This window comes from Rana temporaria, chromosome 3, assembly GCF_905171775.1.
Source record: "Rana temporaria chromosome 3, aRanTem1.1, whole genome shotgun sequence".
Taxonomy (NCBI): domain Eukaryota; kingdom Metazoa; phylum Chordata; class Amphibia; order Anura; family Ranidae; genus Rana; species Rana temporaria.
This window is the reverse complement of record NC_053491.1, coordinates 360,385,561-360,409,698: the sequence shown is the minus strand read 5'-3', so window position 1 is coordinate 360,409,698 and position 24,138 is coordinate 360,385,561. Positions and strand designations below refer to the sequence as shown.

Sequence of the window (24,138 nt, the reverse complement as noted above, 5' to 3'; positions counted from 1 at the left end):
GCACCTATTATTCTGTATCCACAGGTTGCTTTTAATCTGAATCTTTTCTGCTTTCAGCTGCAGCGAGTTATTTTTGTTTTTCTCTCAATCTGTGCAATAAAGATGAAAGTTAGTCCTGTTAAGTTCTTTATATACTTTACTAACAAGTCGATGCTTTTCAGCCTCTTCCAGATCTTGATGGGGCACAAACAAAGCGGCAGGACTTTGATGCTTGCCTGGAAAAGGCTCGATATAACAGTCTGTTACAGCAGCAGAAAGACATAGACCAAAATCGTCCAGAAATGACTGAGCTACAGATGACATCATGTGAACAGTCTCCTCCCAAATTGCACCAAGAGGACAGTAAAAAGACTAACCCGAGACCCAGCGTCTGTGGCTCTAGGTATGTGACTCCATCCTCTACAGTTTTTTACATGGTTTGCATGGAAGAGTTGCATGGTTGCCATAATAACATCGGACAGCTCTGGATTTACATTTTCCAACATATTGTAATATTTATATTTCCCCACTCCTCTTCCAGGTCAGCAAACTGAGGGATGATTGGTTCCTTCTTCTACAGGAGAAACAAGCCAAAACAGTAAAAAAAAGGAGTCCAGGAGCCGTGGCCGTTGGGTCAGCAGCCCCCCTCTTGATGCGTATCTGCCTGATTTGCCTTCCTTGGCCTTTTGCCTGAATCAGAGGGTTCCTCTTTTTCTTTTCAGGATCTTGGCCTTCATGTGTCTGTAGGGGGTGGACTCCTGAAACTCCTGGCTGGTAAGCCCTGTCCTCCTTTTTCCCCTTTTTAGGGGGTTTGAGAGGGACCTATAATGTGTCCTGGGGCGCCTGGGACCGCGTCCTGAGGCTTAGTGGAAACATGCAGGCCTAAACCTTGGTTTCAGGTTGAATGTTGTCATGTCTGGTGGCCTGGGATGACACACTTCTGGTCTCGCTGGGGCTAAGACACCGAGGTCAGGACAGTTTGATGGGGGAAGGGGTCGCTGTTACCATCAAAATGGAGAGATGGTATGGAAAGCCCTCTTCACCCAAGACATCTGTACACTTGGGTGATAGTTGTATTATCCAAGGGCAACTAGCTAGATTTTCTGTCTCTATATTTGCCCTGTTTTAGGTTGTCTGACTTGCCATCCTCTATGCTAGTGACCTTCTGGCATAACTCCTCTTTCCAGGAGGTTGTGCCTTTATTCCACAATGGAAAAGGGTTCCCCTAGCAGATGGGGGCTTCTGGACATTCTGATTTTAGATTCACTTTGTCTGCATTTGTATGCCAAAATTCAGATGGAATCTATGCCATATCCCCCATCTGGGGGACCTCTTTTGGCTCTTGGTCATCAGGGATATCTACACACATTCCCTTTTCTTTATTGTACACCACGGGACACAGAAACTAAGTCTTTACATAGTGGGTTATATGCTCACCAGAGGTTATTGGACACTGGCACAACCAATCAGTTCCCCTCCATATAGACCCTCCCATCTGTGAAGTACCTCTGTTTTTTTGCCAGTGTCTAAGGTGTAGGACGCGTGGAGAAGTGCTAAGGTGCTATGCCTTTTTTGGATCCATCCAAGAGGCTATGAAGCAATGCCTCCTGCAAGGAGGCATCGCTTGTAATGTTTCTCTTCAGAGGACTGGGCTCTGAGCTCCAGTACTTTTTGTATTAAGACTTAAAGTCCTGATCCGAGTCTTTTACAAGGCCCAGGGGGAAGTCTCCTTTAAATAGGAAACTCGTATCCCTGAAGGTTTGGCACACAAAGCCTGCAAAGAGGGGTGAAGATTGGTACTGTCTGAAAAATATTTCAGCATAAAAATCTGTAGCAGGGATTAAGGTAAGAGAAAAAAGAGCCTAAGGATTTTCTGAAGGATATTTTTCAAAATGTTGCCTAAAGCTTTATGCTTTACAATAGATGCTATGAGAGATTATTTCCTGCAAGCATCTCGTCTTACACTCCAGCTGGTGCATATGTACAGAATCCTTTGGCTAAAGCATTGGTCTGCAGAGGCACCCTGTAAAAAGCTTCTGGCGAGTTTCCCCTTTCATGGAGAAAGCCTTTTTGGGGAGGATTTAAAAAAGTATATCCAAAAGATATCTAGCGGAAAAACTACGCCATTACCAGAGAAGAAGAAAAACAAGCATCCTTGTTTTAAAAGTTCTCTCTTCCCGGCTCCTGGTAAATCTACTTCCAGTGGCGACAGCATTTTCAGCCAGCCACAAAGACCAAGGAAGACCAGGCCCAAAGAAACAAGAAGCAGTGGGGCTCAAAAGCTAATAAGCAGAACCCCAAAGCCTCTGCATTAAGAGGCGCCCCCGCTCGGCCGAGTGGGGGGACGGCTTCATCAGTTTTCAGTGGCATGGCAGACGAAAATTCAGGACAGATGGGTAGTATCCACTGCATCCCTGGGGTACAAGTTGGAATTTCAGGAACTCCCATCTTCCCAGTTCCGAAGCTCAAGACTCCAAGGATCCTCTAAAAAGAGCACCCTTTTTCAAAGGATTGGATCACCTACTATCCCAAGGGGTGATCACAGAGGTACCCCTAAAGTAACGAGGTTCAGGTTTTTACTCAAACCTTTTTGTGATCCCAAAACCGAATGGAGACGTCAGACCCATTCTGGATCTAAGAGCGTTAAATCAGTTTCTGAACATTCGCCATTTTCGAATGGAAACTATTCGATCAGTAGCCGCCTCCCTACAAGGTGGGGAATTCATGGCGTCCATAGATATCAAGGATGCATATCTTCATGTACCTTTCCATCCCGCTCACCAAAAGTTTTTGAGGTTTGCGGTAGAAGATCGCCACTTTCGATTTGTGGCCCTACCCTTTAAGGTGGCTACAGCACCCAGGGTATTCACAAAGGTACTAGCTCCTTGGTTGGGCAATCTAAGAGCACAAGGCATAAAGATAAACAGCCTATCTAGACGATCTGCTTGTAATAGATCAGTCCGTGGCAGGATTGGACCACGCAGTGCTCACCACTATAAGATACCTGGAGCACTTAGGATGGATTGTAAACTTACAAAGATCCACTCTTCAAGCCCAAAGAAGGGTAGAGTATCTGGGCATGATCATAGACACAGCCCAAAGCCGGGTATTCTTACCAGAATCAAAGATCAAGTCGCTAAAGGACCTGATCCACAAGGTCAAGGTAAAGAAGAGACCTTCAATCCGCCTTTGCATGAGGCTTTTAGGCAAGATGGTAGCCTCGTTAGAGGCCATCCCTTATGCACAGTTTCATTCGAGACTACTTCAAGGCAGCATCTTAGCTGCCTGGAACAGAAATATTCAGGCTCTGGATTTACCCATGCGCCTGGCCTCACAGGTACGCCAAGGATTCAGTTGGTGGTTACAAACCAAGAACTTACGGAAAGGAAGATCCTTTCTTCCAGCCACCTGGAGGGTGATATCTACAGATGCCAGCCTAAGGGGCTGGGGAGCTGTGTTGGAAGAGGCGTCAGCCCAGGGAACCTGGGCCAAAACCAAGAGGAGACTGCCCATCAACATACTAGAATTACGGGCAGTATACTTAGCCCTCAAAAACCTGGACAAGCAGGTTAGACGGTCACCTAGTTCGGATTCAATCTGACAATGCTTCAGCAGTAGCTTATATTAATCACCAAGGAGGCACCCAAATTCAAGGCGCCCAGAAGGAAGTGAATCGCATCTTAAGATGGGCAGAAGAACATGTTCCTTGTCTTTCTGCAGTTTTCGTTCCAGGGGTAGAAAACTGGCAAGCAGACTATCTGAGTCGCCAGCAACTTTGTCCAGGAGAGTGGTCTCTCCACCCCAACATCTTTCAGGCCATATGCCAGAGATGGGGGACCCCAGATATAGACCTGTTGGCCTCCAGGTTCAACAGGAAATTGGACAACTTTGTGTCCAGGACAAGAGATCCTCTGGCCTACGGATCGGATGCGCTAGTGGTTCCATGGAATCAGTTTTCACTGATCTATGCTTTCCCTCCGATCGCCCTTCTACAGAGGCTAATCTGCAGGATCAAGAAGGAAAAGATTCCGGCAAGGACCAGTGTTCCATCCATCCTTCCTTACAAACACTAAGTTTGACGGTGTGGCTGTTGAGACACACATTCTGAAGAAGAGAGGGATCTCAGGTCCTGTGCTTTCTACACTTATTAATGCCAGAAAGCCAGCCTCCAGACTTATTTACTATAGAGTCTGGAAAGCATATGATTCATGGTGTGAAACCAACAAATGGAATCCTCAAAGATATGACATTGGTAGGATTCTTGCCTTTTGCCAGCTAGGAGTGGATATGAAATTAGCCCTTAGTACCATTAAGGGTCAAATATCGGCTCTATCAGTCTTTTTTCAAAGGCCTCATTCCCTAGTGCAGGCTTTCATTCAGGGGGTACTGAGGATCAATCCGCCAGTTAAATCCTCCTTATGCCCATGGGATCTAAAACTAGTATTATCAGAAGCAACCTTTTGAACCTATTCGCCACATACCGCTGATTCTCTTAAGCAGGAAGTTGGCGTTTCTGATTGCTATCTCTTTAGCTAGAAGAGTATCTGAATTAGCAGCTCTTTCTTGTAAAGAGCCTTACTTCGTTTGTCATAAAGACAAGATTGTACTACGACCCCATTCTGCTTTTTTACCCAAGGTGGTGTTGTCTTTTCATCAGGACATTGTTCTGCCTTCCTTTTTTCCAGATCCGCAGACAGCGGAGGAGAAGTTATTACACTCTCTAGATCTCGTGAGAGCAGTAAAGGTGTATCTGCAGGCAACCGCTCAAATACGCAAAACAGATGTTTTGTTTATTTCGCTGGATGGTCCCAAGAAGGGACAAGCGGTGTCTAGATTCACTATCTCCAGGTGGATTCGACAGACAATCTTTCAAGCCTATGGTTTAAAGAATCGGATCCCTCCCTTTTCTGTTAGGGCTCACTCAACCAGGGCGATAAGTGCTTCATGGGCAATGCACCACCAGGCTTCGGTGACACAGATCTATAAAGCTGCAACTTGGTCCTCAGTCCACACATTTTCCAAATTCTATCAAGTGGACGTGAGAGGACAGGAGGATGCCACCTTCGGGCGAAGAGCTTTTGGTCCCGGGCTGCCTGCTTGATCTGTGTCTCCCCCCCTTCATATGTGAGCATTGCTCTGGGACGTCCTATTATGTAAAGACTTAGTCTCTGTGTCCCGTGGTGTACGATAAAGAAAATAGGATTTTTAGACAGCTTACCTGTAAAATCCTTTTCTTGGAGTTCACCACGGGACACAGAGCCCCCCCCCCCCCACCCCTTCTTATGGGAAAACCTTATTGCTTTGCTACAAAACTGAGGAACTTCCCGGATGGGAGGGGCTATTTGGAGGGGAACTGACTCTGATTGATTGGTTGTGCCAGTGTCCAATCACCTCTGTTGAGCATATAACCCATTATGAAAAGACCTAGGGCCAGATTCTCTTACAGCGGTGTATTGTTGCGCGGGCGTTATGTATCCTATTTACGTTACGCCTCCGCAACTTAGACGGGCAAGTGCTGTATTCTCAAAGCACTTGCTCCGTAAGTTGCGGCTGCGTAGCGTAAAAAGGCTGGCGTAAGCCAAATTTGGAACAGGGGGGCGTGTTTTATGTTAATGTTCTGTGACCCGACGTGATTGACGTTTTTCACGAACGGCGCATGCGCCGTCCGTGAAAATCTCCCAGTGTGCATTGCTCCTAATACGCCGCAAGGACGTATTGGTTTTGACGTGAACGTAAATTACGTCCAGCCCCATTCACGGACGAGTTACGCAAAAGACGTAACATTTTCAAATTTCGTCGCGGGAACGACGGCCATACTTAACATTGGTACGCCGCACTTACGCCACCGTATAGCAGGAGTAACTTTACGCCGGGAAAAGCCTAACGTAAATGGCGTAACTGTACTGCGTCGGCCGAGCGTACGTTCGTGAATTTGCGTATCTCGCTGATTTACATATTTCGACGCTCAAATCGGCGTACACGCCCCTAGCGGCCAGTTACGATCCGACGGCGTAAGAGACTTACGCCTCTCGGACTTAAGGGAAATCTATGCGTAACTGTTTCTAAGAATCAGGTGCATAGATATGACCGGCCAGACTCAGAGATACGACGGCGTATCTGGAGATACGCCGTCGTATCTCTTTTGAGAATCTGGCCCTTAGTCTCTGTGTCCCGTGGTGTACTCCAAGAAAAGGATTTTACAGGTAAGCTGTCTAAATATCCTATTTTTCTTGGCACACCTATGTTATCTGCCTTGCTGTGGACGTGAAGCTTTCCTGTCTGTTGTCAGTATGGTCTGTCCATTACATCTCAAAAATTTCCTGAGGCGCTAGCGTTGCTATGGCCACAGGACATTCCCCGATCACCTCCTGCTAAGTGAGTGGTTGGCAATAGCTTTTTCAGGTTCTGCGTAACCAATTGTTACTGTTTTTTTTTAGAGATTTGTTCGCTGAAGGAACTGCTGTTTTGAACTTTCTTCCACTTGGAGTATTTGGGTCTCTGAATGCAGTTCTTTCTTTTACAAGGTAGCTCCTGACTCTGCTCCCATATCAGGCTTGCAGTCCACAGACTGTTCATCCTTCTGTTTTTACTTCACAAGTATAGGTTTGTTGGTAGCCTCCCTTGAGGCAGTTTCGTATACCCCAATTCCACTCTGGATTGCTGAAACTCAACATTCTGGCAGAAACCACAATCTCTGGGCTTGATATCTAGAACCAGGTCGTCTCTGGCCTGGTTGTCTCAGAAATACGCTCCAGAAGCTGATGTGGAATTCCTTCCTTCCTTCCATCGGCCTGGTAAATATTTACAATTGATGCCAGCCTGTCTGCCTATTCTGGGGCTCTTCTTTTATGCAAGAGATTCCGTGGGATCTTTTCACTACAGGTCACCCGACTAAGATTATTTTGGGTTATGTTGCAGCAGTGGCTTATGTCAACCACCATGGTGGAGTTTTCTTGCAAACCTAGCAGGCTGATTCTGCCTTGGATGAAACTTTTTTTCTCGCTCTGTCTGCCATGCTTATTCTAGACTTGGGAAATTGGCAGGCAGTTTTACTCGGTTGACAGTGTTCAGATTTAGGAGTATCAGAATGAGTGTACATGGGCTGCCTACATATCTAATTAAACCTGTAGAGCTATATATATGTCTCTACAGGACTTTAGGAGGCAATGACCATGAAATAAAAGTACAAGATAACTTTTATTTTACATCATCATTAAAAACAAAACTGGCTAGTAGTAAAATTGCATGCTTGGCTAACATGCGAACGTTCGAAAATCCACAGATGGCTCTATAGTAGGAAAGAATAACAATGCTATATTGTGCATACAGATTACTAAATGGAGCAAACATAAACATCCAATGCATTTTGAGAATACTTATTTTTCCCCTTCCTCAAGGGTGTGCAGAGATTCTTGAATCTGTTGAGTAGTCACAATTAATGTTGACATACAGTATAAATAGCACTGTGAAAAACACGGCATGTACATTAAAGCTTGGTATACTTATGAATACTGTAGCAATACACGCTTAACCAGCTAAACATATGCGTAAAAGAACATCCATGGACTGGAGGTCACCACTAAAAGAATCCCACTATGTTGTGAGTAGCATATAAAGCCACCAATGGGCCAGACATGTATCCGTGAAGACCACAAAAAAGGAACCCAGGCTGAGAGACAGATCAGAGAGTCCAAAAACAGAGTAGTAAATAATAATAATGATGGATAATGAAACCCTACCCCAGGGTGATGAGTAGATTGTTTCTCTGCATTGTCAACCCTGGACTAAACCTCTCCTCTTCAGTGCTGGGTGAGTGAGAGCTGGACGGAACAGGGTGAGAAGTTCCGGAGCAGGGAAGGAGAGAGTCGGGCTGGAGGAGCAAGGAAGGGAAGAGCCAGGCGGGTGATGTGGGGGAGGAAACTTGCTCTCACACTGAGCTACTTCTCCCAACTAAGCTGCAGGCATGGGCATAGCATTAGGAGCCCCCCTGCCCATGCTGTAGGGGACCATGTGGCCTCCCTGTCATATTAGCCTACTCCCCACGCAAAATGCCAGAGTTCGGCTTGGATCCTGCAGTGTCCCTGCATCTTGCGTCCTGCAGCCAAGTGGGGGAATGCTTGCTCCACTGTCACAGGGCTGAGTGAGGCAGGAGGAGGAGGAGAGCACTGCCTGGTAGCCGAGACCGCTATCACTGGTGAGGAAAGAAGCTGATTGGGTCTGTGCCACCTATCGGGGAGCCTCTGTACCCTGCACCCTGCTTATCTCACCAGCCAGAAACACCGACCCCATCCCTCCCCACAAGACCTGCTGACTCTGACAGAGAAGTCCCCAAAAATGACTAGGATCAGTGAGGGGGATCTGGGCATGTAAATTTGTCATTACCAGGAGGTGGGGGCTCTGTTTTTACAATAGGGGGTAGGAGGTATATTATTTTGTTGTTAGGGGGGGGATTTGTCATTACTGGGGGCGCATGTACCCCAAGCGCTGCCATCCCCGTGCTCCAGGGGGTCCCTGTGACACCTGGAGAGGAGGGGCGGCATCTGCTATATTTTCCTTCTGCAGCCACTGAAAGCTTCTTCTCTTCTCCCTCGCCACATTCAGCAGCTGCAGGAGGAAAATACAGCCAGTGCGTTCTAGTAAATGCCACCGCCGCTCCTCTCTTTGTGCTGCTCCATCTTCTCCCATGTCCCCTCTTCCTCAATTCCTGCAGCACTACTGTCTTCCCTCCTCTCCCGCTGGCTGCTTATCGTTAACCAGTTAAGGACCAGCCGCTGCAGTTGTACTGCGGCAGGTTGGCCCTCCAGGGCAAATCGCCGTCATTGTACGTCGGCCGCTTAAAGACCACTAGGGGGTGTGCGCGCGTAGCCGGCGACCGTGATGTCCGTCGGCCACCCCTGATCGCTCCTGAGAGAGACACAACGGGCATCTGTCAATGTAAACAGACAGATCCACGTTCTGTCAGGGGATGATAGACAGATCTGCTGTTCCTAGTGATTAGGAACAGCGACTTGTCTCCTCCAGTCACTGCACTGCCCCTACAGTTAGAAACACCTCTATCTCCTATTTTGTAGATGCTATAACTTTTGCGCAAGCCAATCAATATACGCTTATTGCGATTTTTTTTTTTTCTTTAGCCAAAAATACATAGAATACATATCGGCCTAAACTGATTTTTTTTTTTAGTATATTTAATATAGCAAAATAAAAAATATTGTTTTTTCCCCCAAATTGTCAGTCCTTTTTGTTTATAGCTCAAAAAACAAACAAACAGAGGTAAGCAAATACCACAAAAAGATATCTCTATTTGTGGGGGGAAAAAGGTTGTTGATTTTGTTTGAGTACAACATCACAGGATAACGCAATTATCAGTTCGCCTGGTCAGTAAGGGGGCAAATTCTTCCAGTCCTTAAGTGGTTAAAGCATAGTAAACTGTCTTTACTATTCTTCAGTTTGTGAATTAACAAGAAGCCGCTTAGCACAGAGCACTTCCCATTCATTGACTGTCCAGTGCAGCTGAGGCTGCAAAGAAAGTGACTTGGGGAATCCCTGTGCTCACTCCCTTTCTCTCAAAATTGAAACATCAGGGCTCTGTTTAAACCCCTGATAATTCACCAAAGCCTCCCCTAAGCCATGACTAAGCACTGATCGCAGTGCGAAACGCATAGGCTGTATCCCACCTTTTGCTGTTATTTGTAGTGCCTTTTCCATCCACTGTTTTTTAAAATAAAGACAACCTAAAGGTTTTTTGGAGGTGCCGCTGTCCATCCTTTCAGCTTCTACATAAAGCCTCCCCAATAGAAAGACAAACCTAGTGCTCATAGGCACAGCATAACCTCTCACGATTTTTAGGACAGGCCAGGTGAGTATTTAAAAAGTATTGTTTATTGGAAACATTTGATAATCTATACAGTAGAAAAAAGTCAAAAAAGCCTCCCCAATGGAGCTCCTAAATTTTTTTTGTAAAAAATAAAAATAAAAAATACTGACACTGTCCACTGCTCTATTGATGTTGTCTATTGCCCTGACTGACACTGTTCACTTCTAAGGTAGGCTAAGTTTATATTTTTACAATGACATTTATGTTATTATATTTTCAAAATTTTCCTTGCTTTTTTACTCAGGCCTTGCTAGTCAATTTCTTAAAAAAAAAAAAGATGCCCAACCCCAGTGACCTTTGAAGGCCGCCGGAACACGCAGGTGCCCTGTCCCCCGATGAATAGATGTTGGGAAAGCATAGGCAAGCCCCCACATTAACCAAGGAAGCCAGTAAGGATGAACTCCAGCGTGTTCGCATAGTACACGTGCAGAGCCCGCCAGGAAGTCTGCACGGCGCTGAGCTAATCACAGCCAGGGAGACATTTCCCGATCTCTGAAGCCGAGCATCGGGAAATGTCTCCCTGGCTGTGATTAGCACAGCGCCGTGCAGACTTCCTGACGGGCTCTGCACGTGTACTATGCAAACACGCTGGAGCTCATCCTTAGAAGCCAGTCCACTACCAAACTCGGGTGCCCTGCAAGCAGGAGCCACAAAAAAAGTGTTCAGGGCTTCACTATCCCTACTTGTCAGTTTGAGAAAGGCAGACAAGTTAGAACTCAATCTACGATAGGGGCAGGTATTGCATGATGGGAAGTAATGGGTATTTCTCTTTCCTCTTCTTTAGTTGCAGTTAAAGATTTAGGTTCTACCCCTAACCCAAGCAGAAACACAGAATTTCATCCTGGGTCAATGTGTTTAAAGACAAATTGACTATATACTGCTATATTTGTGCCTGGTTTCTACATGTATGTGTCTGAATGGGCGTTGCTTTAAATAGTCCCCTGCTTGGGTTTAGGGGTAGCCCCTAAATCTTTAACTACAACTAAAGAAGAGGAAAGAGAAATACCCATTACTTCCCATTGTGCAATACCTGCCCCTACCTGTTGAGGAGAAGTGTTTTAAGAGTGCAGATTAACATGCATAGGTGGTCCAGATTGTTCCAACGTGAGCTTCTTATGTGGTTGACTATAATCCTGGTGAAGTCTCTTGGATTTGCACCTGCCCCTAGAATATTTGCACCAAACCTGGAGGGCATAGACACAGATGAAGATCCAGAAAGAGAATTGGGCATAGATCATTTGCATTTTTTCTAAATGTGGTACTGTCCAATCCCTAGTCTTGTTCCTATATTATTGATTAAACAATTTATAACCTTTGCCCTCTTGAAAGGCTGTTTTATCCTGCCAAAGCAGAAAACAGTTTGAGGTTTTTTTCCCATTCTTTTTTAAATTGGACACAATGTCAAAAGTCTGAATAATTTGGACCCTAAGTCCAAAGGGGTTAATGTCATCTTGCATGTATTTTTCAAATGATTTAATATGCCAGAAAAGCAATGATTTATTTTCCAGGACCTTCCTTAAAGCGTAGCTCTACTCAAAAGGGGAAGTTCTACTTTAAGGACTCCTCCCTCGCTCCTCTCAAAGAATTAGCACTTTTGAGGTGCGAAAGGGGAATGAATACCTGACTTTGACAGGTACCAACTTGCGCTCCAACCGCCTAGGCATATGGAAGAGGAAGTTCTAACTCCCTCCCATTGTTTTTGTACCTGCTGACTTTTTCACAGGTTACTGGGCATCAGTTGGAACCTCTAATCTGCCTCTCAGCCTCGGTTCCCTTTTGTGTGACTTTGTGGATACATAGCTGGCCCATTTGTGGCTTTATATGCTACTCACAACATGGTGGGATTCTTTTAGTGGTGACCTCCAGTCCATGGAGTTATTTTATGCATATGTTTAGTTGCTTAAGCGTGTATACCAGGCTGTATTGTTAATGCATTTTTTTTCACACTGTTCTTTATGTCAACATTAACCACTTGCTTACTGGGCACATAAACCCCCTTCGTTCCCAGGTGAAATCTCAGCGTCCGGCACTGCGTCGCTTTAACTGACAATTGCGCGGTCGTGCGACGTGGCTCCCAAACAAAATTGGCGTCCTTTTTTCCCCACAAATAGAGCTTTCTTTTGGTGGTATTTGATCACCTCTGCGGTTTTTATTTTTTGCGCTATAAACAAAAAAAGAGCAACAATTTAAAAAAAATATATATTTTTTTTACTTGTTGCTATAATAAATATCCCAGTTTTTTTTTAAAAAACTATTTTTTTTCTCAGTTAAGGCCGATACGTATTTTTCGACGTATTTTTGTAAAAAAAAAAAAAAAATCGCAATAAGCGACTGGTTTGCGCAAAAGTTATAGCGCCTACAAAATGGGGAACAGAATTATGATTTTTTTTATTATTTTTTTTTTTTACTAGTAATGGCGGCGATCTGCGATTTTTATTGGGACTGGGATATTGCGGCGGACGTATCGGACACTTTTGACACAAATTTGGCGCCATTCACATTTATACGGCGATCGGTGCTATAAAAATGCACGAATTACTGTATAAATGTGACTGGCAGTGAAGGGGTTAACACTAGGGGGTGAGGAAGGGGTTAAATGTGTAGCCTGGGTGTGTTATAACTGTGTGGGGGGAGGGGGGTGACTGGGGGAGGTGACCGATGCTGTGTCTCTATGTACAAGAGACACAGATCGGTCTCCTCTCTCCCTGACAGGACGTGGAGCTCTGTGTTTACACACAGAGCTCCACGTCCCTGCTGTCACCTGCCGTGTCACCGACGATCGCGTGTACCCGGCGGACATCGCGGCCGTCTGGTACACGCATCGGGTCTTCGGCGATGCGTCGGGACAGTTTTTACCCGCCGCGCGCCACCCAGTGGCGCGCGCGGGTAATGCACATAAAGGCCGTTTTTAAACGGCCACTTGGCACTTGAGAGCCGCGCTGCGGACGTATTTCGTCTTTAGCGCGGATCTCAAGTGGTTAATTTTGACTACTCCACAAATTCGGTGTTTGCTCCACAGAAGAATCTGTGTGCTTAATACATCATTATTATACATTCCTACTATGGGGCTATCTGTGCGTGAATGTTCACATGTCAACCAAGCGTGTAGATTTCTTTTTATCTTTTTTGATATTTAGTAAAATAAAGTTTTTGTACTTTTATTTCATGTACACTGCCTGTTAAAGTCCCATTTCATTTAGGCGTATAGTCCCTTTAGCCACAGGTGTTTTAGATAGGGATGCACCAAAATTTTGGCGGCCGAAACATTGGTCGAGAATAGTTTTTTCGGCACATTGCCAAAAGGAAAAATTGGCGAAAAATGGCGCCGAAAATAGCGTATGCGCAGTAGTGATGGGCACACTGACGGTTGACGTCACTCGCAATGTGCACATAGTGAACGTTCCCTGTAGTTAAGATGCTGGGCGATCTCACTGGTCCCTGCTGTCTTCTGGGACCTCTGTGTCTCTCAGAAGACAGCGGGGGAACGAAGGAGGCACCGGACGTGGCGTAGGCCACGCAGTTGCCGTCTAAAAATGGAACTTCCGCTTTTCGGAAACCCCCCCTCCGGTGTCACATTTGGCACCTTTCAGAGGGGAGGAGGGAGCAGATACTTGTGTTATCTGGGCATAGTTCGCCGCGGTGACCTACGCCACGTCCGGCACCTCCCCCCATACGCTGTCTTCTGGGAGAGACAGAGGTCCCAGAAGACAGCGGGGACCAGTGGGATCACGCAGCACGACTCACACATGCGCAGTAGGGAACCAGGAAGTGAAGCTGCAAGGCTCCACTTCCTGATCCCCATACCCAAGATTGCGGCACCTCCACCCGAGAGCCGAGGGACAGATCGGCTTCGGGTGACGACATTGCGGGCGCCCAGGACAGGTAAGTGTCCATTTATTAAAAGTCAGCAGCTGCAGTATTTGTCTTTAAAGAGCATTATTTTAATGTGGAGCAGAAGCAGCGTGCACAGGTAATGATACAGGCACGAATGGAGGTGATGGAAGGATCTGTTTTGATGTGTAGCCCAGAGGAAAGTATACCATTAAAACGGTTGCATACAAGTGAAGAGGAATACACTCCCTCGATATCTGATATGTTTTAAGAAATTTACATGAATGCACCCCAGTCCAAAGCAGTGTCACAACAACTGCAGCTATCCAACAGCTGGAGATTTATCTAGCTGAACAGCCTATCCCCAGAAGAGAAAATCCCCTTGAGTACTGCAAATGAACAAAGAACGTTTTACACTGCATGCACAGATTTCACGCAGATATTTATCTGCCCCAAGCACCAGTACAGAGAGTGAGAGGCTATTCAGTCTAGCATCTCATATTCTTGATGAGAAGAGGAACCGTCTCTCCTGTGAGAAAGCTAAACCACTTTTTCTCTTCCGTTCATGGACGGACACAGCAGCCTTTGACCTTAGGGTTATATCCGCTTCCTTCCAGGAGAGTTAGGCAGAAAAAAAGCACTTTAAGTGTTAACAACACTTTCCTCAGTGCAGCTCCTCCCAGGGGGCGTGGTTCCCCGGGTATAAACCACACCCTGCTCTAGCAGCCTCAGTTTTTCTCTGCCTGACGACAGGAGAGGACAGGCACTCTGGAGTCCTGTACTCTGGAGATTTTTTTCTTGCGATTTTTTTTTTTTTTTGTTCCTGCATTTTTGGATCCTGTGATTCTTCTATCAACAGCCGACTGGGTGACAGGCTGGGTCTTGACTCTTGTAGTCCCCCCATGTTTGGCCATCGAGCGTGTGCCGGCCCTCAGCTCAGCGTCGTCCACGACAGGCCCCATTGCTCCAGGGGCGGCCTGGGAGCGTCATGTTCTAGGGCACACATATGACCGGTCTCTATGGTCTTGTCACAGTGTGTCTGGCCGACAGCCATGCCGTTTAGCGGACGTTGGTTCTGTCCGGGATACCTCCAGCCGGTGGTCGCAGGACAGGTAAGTAGTGGCCCCTTGCTCAGGTAAGGTGGTATGGCTGGAATTTTCCCCTGGGAGGTCGACTGAGGGGTTTCCCTGCTTTCCTCTCTCCCTTACTTCCTCTCCCTCCTTCCCCCTTGGGCTAGCGGCTGTGAGGGGGGGCCTTCTGGGGTCTCTTTATTGCCACCGGGGCCTGTGTGTATAGCGGGGGCTGTGTGTGTGTTTTTACATACAGGTTCTGTGTGTACTGGGAGCTGTGTTACTATGGGTATTTTTAACTGCGCAACGGCCACCATTTTGCAGTGGTCGCGCTTTATATGGCTCAGTGGCCATTTTCCTGTAGTCCTATGGTGTTTTTTCATCATACGGCGGCCATCTTGGATTTCGTTTGGCCTCGTGCGGTCGTTTTAGCGGTGCAGGAAGGCCGCGAATCTCCCTGGGGTGACGGACGCTGCGCAGCCGGCTCCAGTGCACACATAGGACTTGTCTCAGCTCGCTCTGCACAGGGTGGGGTGGTGAGTTCCCTGGGAGCCCCTGTCTCTATGGTAATGGCCTGGAGGTGACCGGTGGGTAGTTCTGCCTGGCAGTTCAGGGTGACACAGCGGTGGGGCCCTGTGGGGCCTGAACGGGTACTTCTGTCCTCTGCGTTGCCTGAGTTAACCCTTGGTGCCCCTCCCCCTGCCACATCTGCTGAGGCAGTGTCGGCTGTCCTGGTGGCGTTTTCTCGCCAGGTTTGAAGCGACTAGTGGCCAGATGGGGGGTAAAAAAGCGCCCCCTTCCTGGCCTGCTTCTGGGGATATCTCTGACATGGTATCAGGCTCTGCTTCTGCCTCTGGCCTGTATTGTCAGATGATGCGGGCTTAACCCACGTGGACAGTGAGGACGACTCGGCTTCAGGGTCGGTTGCTGATAGGAATTGTTGGAGCTATTATTTCTGCGGGCGTGATACTCAGAAACTTGAGGATATGGCGGGGGCACCTGGTGTGCCAGTCCCTTTTGGGTCCCGCAAACCGCCACACACTGAAAATGTGTTTCCTTTTGTTCCTTTTTTGGACCGTTTGTTGTATAAGTAATGGGATACACCGCAGGCAGTTTTTGCCTTTGCGACCCCTTATCCCTTTGAGGAGGACTCTTTTAGGAAAAGTGGGTCTCTCCTCCGTCCGTTGACCCTCCCGTGTCCAGGTTGAGCAAAGCCACCACATTGCCTGTGGATGGGGCTCCTGCCTTTACCACCCGCTCCCCAAATTATTTTTAAAAAGAATCGCACTTTAAAAAATATTTTGGCACAGAGTAAACGTAAAAATAAAAAAGATCAGTCCATAGACGCTACTGCACATTTCGACAATCGCACAGGTATTTTCCAGTGTAAGAAACGTGGCTGCCTTACGTGTCAATTTATAGAACACGGACAATCCACGTTTTCTGATAGAGCAGGTCATCCTTATCAGATAAACAAATTTATCACGTGCTCAACCCAGTACGTGATTTACGTCCTCATTTGCCCTTGCAAAATGCTATACGTCGGCCTCACCATACGAACCTTGCGAAAACGCATTGGCGACCACCGCCGTTTAATAGACAAAGGTGCAGATGAACATAGTGTACCTAGACACTTCAAATGCTATCATTCAAAAGATTTTAAATGCCTTAAAGTGTTTGCAATTGAACATATACCTGAAGGCACACTCACTGACAACGAGAGATTTGTTTTATTATGCAAACGCGAATCCTTCTGGATTTTTAAATTATCCGCTCTATCTCCCAATGGCCTCAATGAGGAGCTTGAAATCAGCAACCTCCTGTAAAGACCCTCATCACTGATGTTGTGGCCAACCGTCATTATACCCCATGTGACACAGGTGTACAACACTAGCATTGTCCTCCTTTTTTTTTTTTACAGTAGACATCATACAGGGATCATCTATCCCCCAGTCTTTTTAACTTTTTATTTTTTATTCATTGTATGGTATTATTACAATTTTCTTTATTTTTGTTTTTATCCCTCCCATATTATCAGTCTATGTGTGTTTTTAATGTTATTCATAGTTTTTTATGATGTCCCTTGTGTTACTAATGTGTTTTATTACATAGGCGGAGCTTTCATATCATAGGCGGAGCTTTCATATCTCTTAAGTACATACTACTCAGCAAAGCTCCGCCCCACATGCTCCAGTCTCCTATAAATAATTTCCTTCATGCTACTTCCTATTGACCTGATGAAGGGCTCTGACCCGATACATATCGTCCTAGCCAGTAGTTGCAACTATCTCCCGTTCTCAGCCCGTGTAGCACCTCGGTGCCGCTCATCACACAGATGCTTTGATTCCCCGAGACATCGCTCCAGCTGACCAACCACCAACCCAGCACTCCACCCACTTTGGTTGTTTGGGCCATTCCTCCAACTATCCATCCAATCCTGCGAGCCCTGTCACCGCCCCTCCGCTCAGCGTCAGTGAGACGTCCTGTATAGCCTGAGCGGGGTGTGTGTCTCCACTGCTTACGACGCAAAAGGACTGACAGCCTCTTCCCATCCACGGCCGATCGTATGCCCGCCCGCCGGATCACCCACATATCCATCTGGGTCTTGGTAAGAGTACAGCACATCGCCCACTATTGATGCCCAATGCCTTGGCTTTGCCGACTGCATGTGTGACGCTCTGCCTGTGGGAGGAGTTTTTTGCTCAGCAGAAGTGCTTGAATGTTTACATCAGCCCTGTGGCTAAACTGTTTTGGAGGTGTATTATCACGTGGAACTGCTTTCATATTGCACTGTGTACATCTTGTTTCACAAGGCTGTATTATGGAGATTCTTGCCCTTGAGACATTTTAATAAATGTATTATTTACATAATTGTGGGACTCTCTCATCCTCCTTTGATTGTAGCGCTACCCTGAAGGATTTCTTTGGTTTGTTTCTGCCTTTAAAGACCCCGCGGATAGGAGAATGGAGGCTATGGCCCGCTCGTTCTTCGCAGTAGTGGGTTCGGCTGTGAGACCGGTTTTGGCCAGGGCTCTGGTGTCACAGTCTCTGACTGGAAGGGCAAGCTTTTGCTGCAGGAGCTGGAGGCACAAGATGCTTCCGAGACCTGTAAGGACCTGGCTGAACAAATGGTTAAGGGTCTGAAGTTCGTCTGTGAGTCGGTCCTGGATACGCTCCCCTTGCTTTCCAGGGCTTCCGCCTATGCGGTGGTACTGCGCCGCCTTGTGTGGCTGAAGTGCTGGTCGGCGGACCAGTCCTCACAGAAGGCCTTAGTGGATTTACCCTTTAAGGGTGAATGGCTTTTTGGGGCATCCCTGGATGGCATCATTATGGTTGTCACGGGTGGTGGAGCACGCTGCTCCCACAGTCTGGGAAGGGCAAAGAGCCTCGTCGTTAGCAAGGGCCCTTCTTTACTACCCCCAAGTGTTTTTTTTCGTGCGGCGGGAAAAAAGTTTGCAAGGTGCTAAGACCCCCGCTGCGGGGCAGAAGCGCACCTGGTACCTCAAGCCTGTGAACAAGCCTGCTTCCGCATGAAAGCAAATAAATGGACGAGAACTGGACAGTCGCACTCCAAAATCACTTAAAAAAGTTGTCTTTTTATTTTTCAACTGCACAAACAGTCACTGCAAACCAACAAGATACAGTATGGCCGACGCGTTTCGCACTTACAGTCAGTGCTTAGTCATGGCCAAGTCATTAGCCATGACTAAGCACTGACTAAGTGCGAAACGCGTCGGCCATACTGTATCTTGTTGGTTTGCAGTGACTGTTTGTGCAGTTGAAAAATAAAAAGACAACTTTTTTTAAGTGATTTTGGAGTGCGGCTGTCCAGTTCTCGTCCATTTATTTGCTATCATTTGCATTGCCAGCACCTTGGTGGTTCAACAACCCTTGATTGCTCACAGGGCTCACCTGGAGCGGTGAGATATCTGTCTGTTTGCTTCCGCATGAAGGTCTGGCCCCACCCGGGTCTCAGGTGCGGGGCCGGCTTCGCGAATTCGCGGCTCGGTGGAGGTCTCTTCTTTCCGATCGTTGGGTTTGCGGAGTAGTTTCCTCGGGGTACAAGATGGAGTTTCTCTCTTGTGCACCAAACAGATTTTTTCCTTCCAACCTCCAGCTTCCTCCGGATTGCCGGAAGGCTTTGTCAGGGGCTGTCAAGGATCTACTGGACAGGGGAGTGATTGTGCCGGTTCCCTCGATGGAACGGTTTCAAGGGTTTTGCTCCAATCTGTGTGTAGTCCCCAAGAGGGTAGGGGTCCGTCCAATCCTGGACTTAAAGGCCCTCAATTGTTTTGTCTAGGTGCAAATGTTCAGGATGGAGTCGATTCGCTCGGTAATAGCGGCACTCCATCAGGGGGACTTTCTGGCTACCTTGGATATCGTGGACACATTCCTGCATGTTCCCTTATGCTCAAAGCACCAGAGTTTTCAGCGCTTTGCGGTCGGGGTGGACCATTTTCAATTTGTGGCCCTCCCGTTCGGCTTGGGGACGGCACCAAGGGTTTTCACCAAGGTGCTTGCCCCGATACTGGCCCTGCTGAGGCAGCCAGGGATCGCTATCATGGGATATCTGGACGACCTTTTACTGCGAGCTTCCTCAGGCTCAGAGTTAGAAGAGGACGTGTCTATCACGTGTCAGACTCTCCAAGAGTTCTGCTGGCTTCTGAATGTCCAGAAGTCAGTGTTAGTTCCGTCCCAGAGCTGGAATACTTGCGACTGGTCCTGGGTTCCGCGGAGGCGTGAGTTCTCCTCCTGACGGAAAATACTGATGACCCTGCAGTCTGCGGTGGAGTGGTTGTCGACCCAGAAGTGGTCGTCTCTTCAGTTCTGCATGAGGGTTCTGGGCCTGATGGTGGCCTCCTTCGTGGCAGACTCGTATGCCAAGTTTCACACCGGGGATCTACAGAAGGGAATTCTGTCACGTTGGGACTAGCTCCCGTCTTCTCTGGATTACCTGATTCGGTTGAGTCACCTGGTCAAGTCCTCCCTGGTGTGGTGGCTGACGTCTCCAGTGCTTTGGAAGTAATTTCTTCCGTGTCGCTGGACAGTGGTCACGACGGATGCCAGCCTCTCCGGTTGGGGGGGCGTTTGGGGCGCCCAGTCAGCCCAGGGGTGCTGGACTCGGGAGGAGTGCCGCCTGCCGATCTATATTCTGAAGCTCAGAGCATTCAAGTTTTGCCTTACCAGGTGGTCCCTGGATCTGCAGGGCCGACCAGTCTGGATCCAGTCCGACGACGCCTCGGCCGTGGCGTACGTCATTCATCAGGGAGGCACAAAGTGCTCCGCTGCGGCGACGGAGGTCGCGCACATATTTCGGTGAGCCGAAAAGTCCGTTCCGGCTCTATCGGCCGTGTACATTCCGGGAGTACAGAATTGGCAAGTTGACTTACTAAGTCGCCAAACACTAGACCTAGGAGAATGGTCTGTACTCCTGGAGGTGTCCCTGAGTCTGTGCTAAAAGTGGGGCTCTCCAGACGTGGCCCTTCTAGCGTCCCGTCTCAGTCAGAAGGTGCCACGGTTCGTGGCCAGGTCGTAAGACCCGTGGGCGGACGCGTCAAACGCGTTGGTGGCTCCTTGGGGTCACTATCGCCTAATTTACGCCTTCCCTCCTCTGAAGCTTCTTCCTCGCCTGCTGCGCAGGGTGGAAGCCGAAGGGTTTCCTGACAATCCTGATTGCCCCAGACTGGCCGCGCCGCTCCTGGTACGCGGACCTGGTGCGTCTGGTGGCAGACCCCCCCTGGCGTCTACCCCTGAGAGAAGTTCTTCTGTCGCAGGGTCTGATCTTCCATCCTGCTTTACTGTCGCTGGCCTTATCGGCGTGGCTGTTGAGAGCCAGGTGTTGAAGGACCGGTGCCTATCAGGCTCGGTGGTTTCTACCATGCTGCGTGCACGGAAGTCTACTTCGCGGGAGATTGACCATCGTACGTGGAAGGCCTACATCTCTATGTGTGAGGTGATGAAGTGGCACCCCCGTACATACGTGGTGTCCTGGATTCTGATGTTTTTACAGCGGAGAGTGGACCAGGCTCTCGCCTTAAGTGCGGTTAAGAGTCAGATTTCAGCTCTGGCTGTTTACTTTTAGCGACCATTAGCAATCGCACCCCTTGGTGCGCTCATTTGTGCAGGGGGTCCGACATGTGGCCCCTCCTGTGCGTCCTCCACTGCCCCCATGGGACTTGGATTTGGTCCTCTCGGTGCTCAAGGTGCTCCCTCTGAGGACGTTCGGTAGATCCCTTTGTTGACTCTGTCACAAAAGGTGGTTTTTCTGGTTGCTATTACATCGATCAGACGGGTGTCTGAACTGGCGGCCTTGTCCTGCAAGGCTCCCTACTTAGTCATCCATGAGGATGAGGCGGTGCTGCGACCGCAGCCTTCTTTTCTTCCAAAGGTCGTTTCGGCTTTGCACATTGATTGTTCTTCCATCCTTATGTCCTTGTCCGAGGTACCCGAGGGAGACCACGTTACATTCCCTTGATGCGGTTCGGGCTCTACGAGTGTACTTGTCTGCCACGGCTCCGTTCCGGAAGTCGGACTCACTGTTTGTGTCAGTGTCTGGTCCTAAAAAGGGCCTGGCAGTCTCATCGGCCACCATTTCTAGGTGGGTCCGACAGGTTGTGCTTCAGGCCTATGCCCTAAAGGGGCTGGCGCCTCCCTTTCAGGTGACGGCGCATTCGACCAGGGCGATCGGTGCCTCTTGGGCTTTCCGACATTAAACCTCTGTGTTACAGGTGTCAGGCAGCGACCTGGTCGTCGGTCCACGCTTTTTCAAAGTTTTACACGGTGGACGTGAGTGCATCTTCTGATGCCTCTTTTGGCCGCAAGGTGTTACAAACGGCAGTGTAAAGTTGGAGTTCCTCCATTGAGTAATTCCGGTTTTGTTTGGGGACATCCCTAAGGTCAAAGGCTGCTGTGTCCGTCCATGAACGGAAGAGAAAATAGGATTTTTGTACTCACCGTAAAATCCATTTCTCTGAGTTCTTGGACGGACACAGCACCCACCCCTCCTTTGTTTGTACTGCTGGTTACGAACTGAGGCTGCTAGAGCAGGGTGTGGGTTATACCTGGGGAACCACGCCCCCTGGGAGGAGCTGCACTGAGGAAAGTGTTAACACTTAAAGTGCTTTGTTTCTGCCCAACTCTCCTGGAAGGAAGCGGATATAACCCTAAGGTCAAAGGCTGCTGTGTCCGTCCATGAACTCAGAGAAATGGATTTTACGGTGAGTACAAAAATCCTATTTTTTCCTAAAGCGAAATCTGCCACTTTTACTGAAATAGATTAGAAAGCAGTAGCACAGTCCAATTAATTTACTATGTTCGTGTTTCAATTTGTCTAGTTGTGCCACTTTTGCACTATACCATTTACAGTGGACAGTAAAGTTGACTTCAAACTCAAAATAAGTTTAGTTTACATACATAACAGAATAAAAAGGGTAGGGCATGCCCTTTGCTATTTTGTTGGTTCTTCATTTTAGTTCTATTTCTACAGTTTTAACTTTTTGCACTTTTTCAATTTAAAAAGAGAACTCCAGCTTTTGAACTACATAGTTTGTTGTGCCAAACTATGTCTCTCCCTAAGCTGTCAGACCGCTCCATGCGCGAAACTGTATGCATCTGTGGCTGGCTACATACATACAGTATACTGCACTGTGTTTCTGGTATGGGCGGAGACTTCCTGTAACACAGACTAGTCTACAGTCTGGTCTACAGCAGCGGCGCTCAGCCAATCACAGAAAGCAATGTATTCTAATGCCACTGCTGTAGATCAGACTATGACTAGTCTGTGTTTCGGGAAGTCTCCTCTCCACAAATACCCAGAACATGCGGTATACTGTATGACTATGTATGTAGCTGCAGCTACATACATACATACAGTTTTATCGCACATGCAGTGCGCTGACACCTTAGAGAGAGAACTTAGGGAAATGACTAGTTCTCATTTAAGTTAAAAATAAAATAATGAGAAAAAAAAATTCATATGTTATGTTTACAGAGAAACTGTGAAACAGAATAACGGCCTTCTGCCATAATTCTGTTCTGATTAGTTGTTCTTAAATGCATTTTATAACCGTTTGTGTTTTGCACAGTAACTTTGCAATCAAAGGGTTATGAAACAAAAACGGCTAGGCCTGCCAGTGCCTTTTGGCACTCGTGTTGTTGGTGGTTCAGTTTGTTCAATTCTATATTGTACTAGAAAACACACGGGTTGATTGATTTACTAAAATCTAGTGAAGCTTTGCGTAGAAGGTTAGGTTAACCCAGTGTTTCTCAACTCCAGTCCTCAAGGCGCACCAACAGGTCATGTTTTCAGGATTTCCCTCAATTGAAACAGCTGTGGTAATTACTAAGGCAGTGAAACTGATCGAATCACCTGTGCAAAATAATGGAAAGCCTGAAAACATGACCTGTTGGGGCGCCTTGAGGACTGGAGTTGAGAAACACTGGGTTAACCAAACGGCTTCCAGTTTTTTTTTTTTTTTTTGTCAAAAGTTAGAACTTCGAAGCTCATTGGCTAATATACGCAGCTGTGCTAAATTTTTCAATCTCTCCAATTTTACTGTATCAACTCCACAATCTCCGATGTCTGGAAGTGGGCCCTAGACCGTTGCCTACATTTTTTCCTGCTGGCTTCACTGGACATGCCATGCCTTAAAGTGAAGTTTCCATCCCAATTATTTGTTTCCATTATTGTGCTCATTAAACCTAAAATAGTAAATAAAAAAAAAAATGTTTTTTTTTTACTCATCTGGAAATGCCTGTTGCTATGCGGTCCCACGAAATCTGCCTTTGAAACCACCTAGGATTCTGACATCATCTCCCTCCCTTGCTCCTGGGAAATGTGTGTCATCATTTCCCAGGATGCAGTGCGCTGTCCAATTATCACTCCCCATCCAAGACTTCCAGGAAGTAAGTGATTGTAGGCTTCACAATGCCCACAAGCAAAATGACAATGGTGTAGACATAGTTTTATAAACTATCTTTTTTGAATATCTATGCGGATCGGCGGCGGATTGTAAAATAGTAAGTGACCGGATTTATATTATAAGAACGCAGGATGAAAGGACATACTTTTAAAAAATGCTAATTGTGGTTGGAACTCCGCTTTAATGTCCTCTTATGACTAGGGAAGCCAGTGGATACTGTTTTGAAATAAAACAAGACAGAGGGCTCACCGGCCTAGTGCATTATCTTAAGAAAGACCTCTCTTTGTTAATAAAAAACGGTGGTATTACACCAAAAACCAACAAGTGTACTCTTATAAACCTTGTCGTCAAAGTAAGCTTCCAGTCATCGATACATCATTCATATGACATCCACTATAGGACAACTAGAAAACCCAACAGGCTAACGTGTTTTGAGTTCTTGCCTCTCCTCTGAGCTCTG

General features: G+C 47.3%; 1 protein-coding gene across 5 annotated transcripts in view; it reads left to right on the top strand.

Moving 5' to 3' along the window:
* RAD52 (RAD52 homolog, DNA repair protein) overlaps positions 1–24,138 on the top strand; it is a 288,876-nt gene that overhangs the window by 163,549 nt on the left and 101,189 nt on the right. For all 5 annotated transcript variants that reach the window (XR_005748027.1, XM_040345286.1, XM_040345284.1 and 2 more), the window contains exon 8: positions 162–382. Coding sequence is in view for 4 of the 5 variants with exons in the window: in XM_040345286.1 (XP_040201220.1) it covers positions 162–382 (221 nt within the window). In the remaining variant the exon portion in view is untranslated. The remainder of the gene's footprint in view (positions 1–161; positions 383–24,138) is intronic.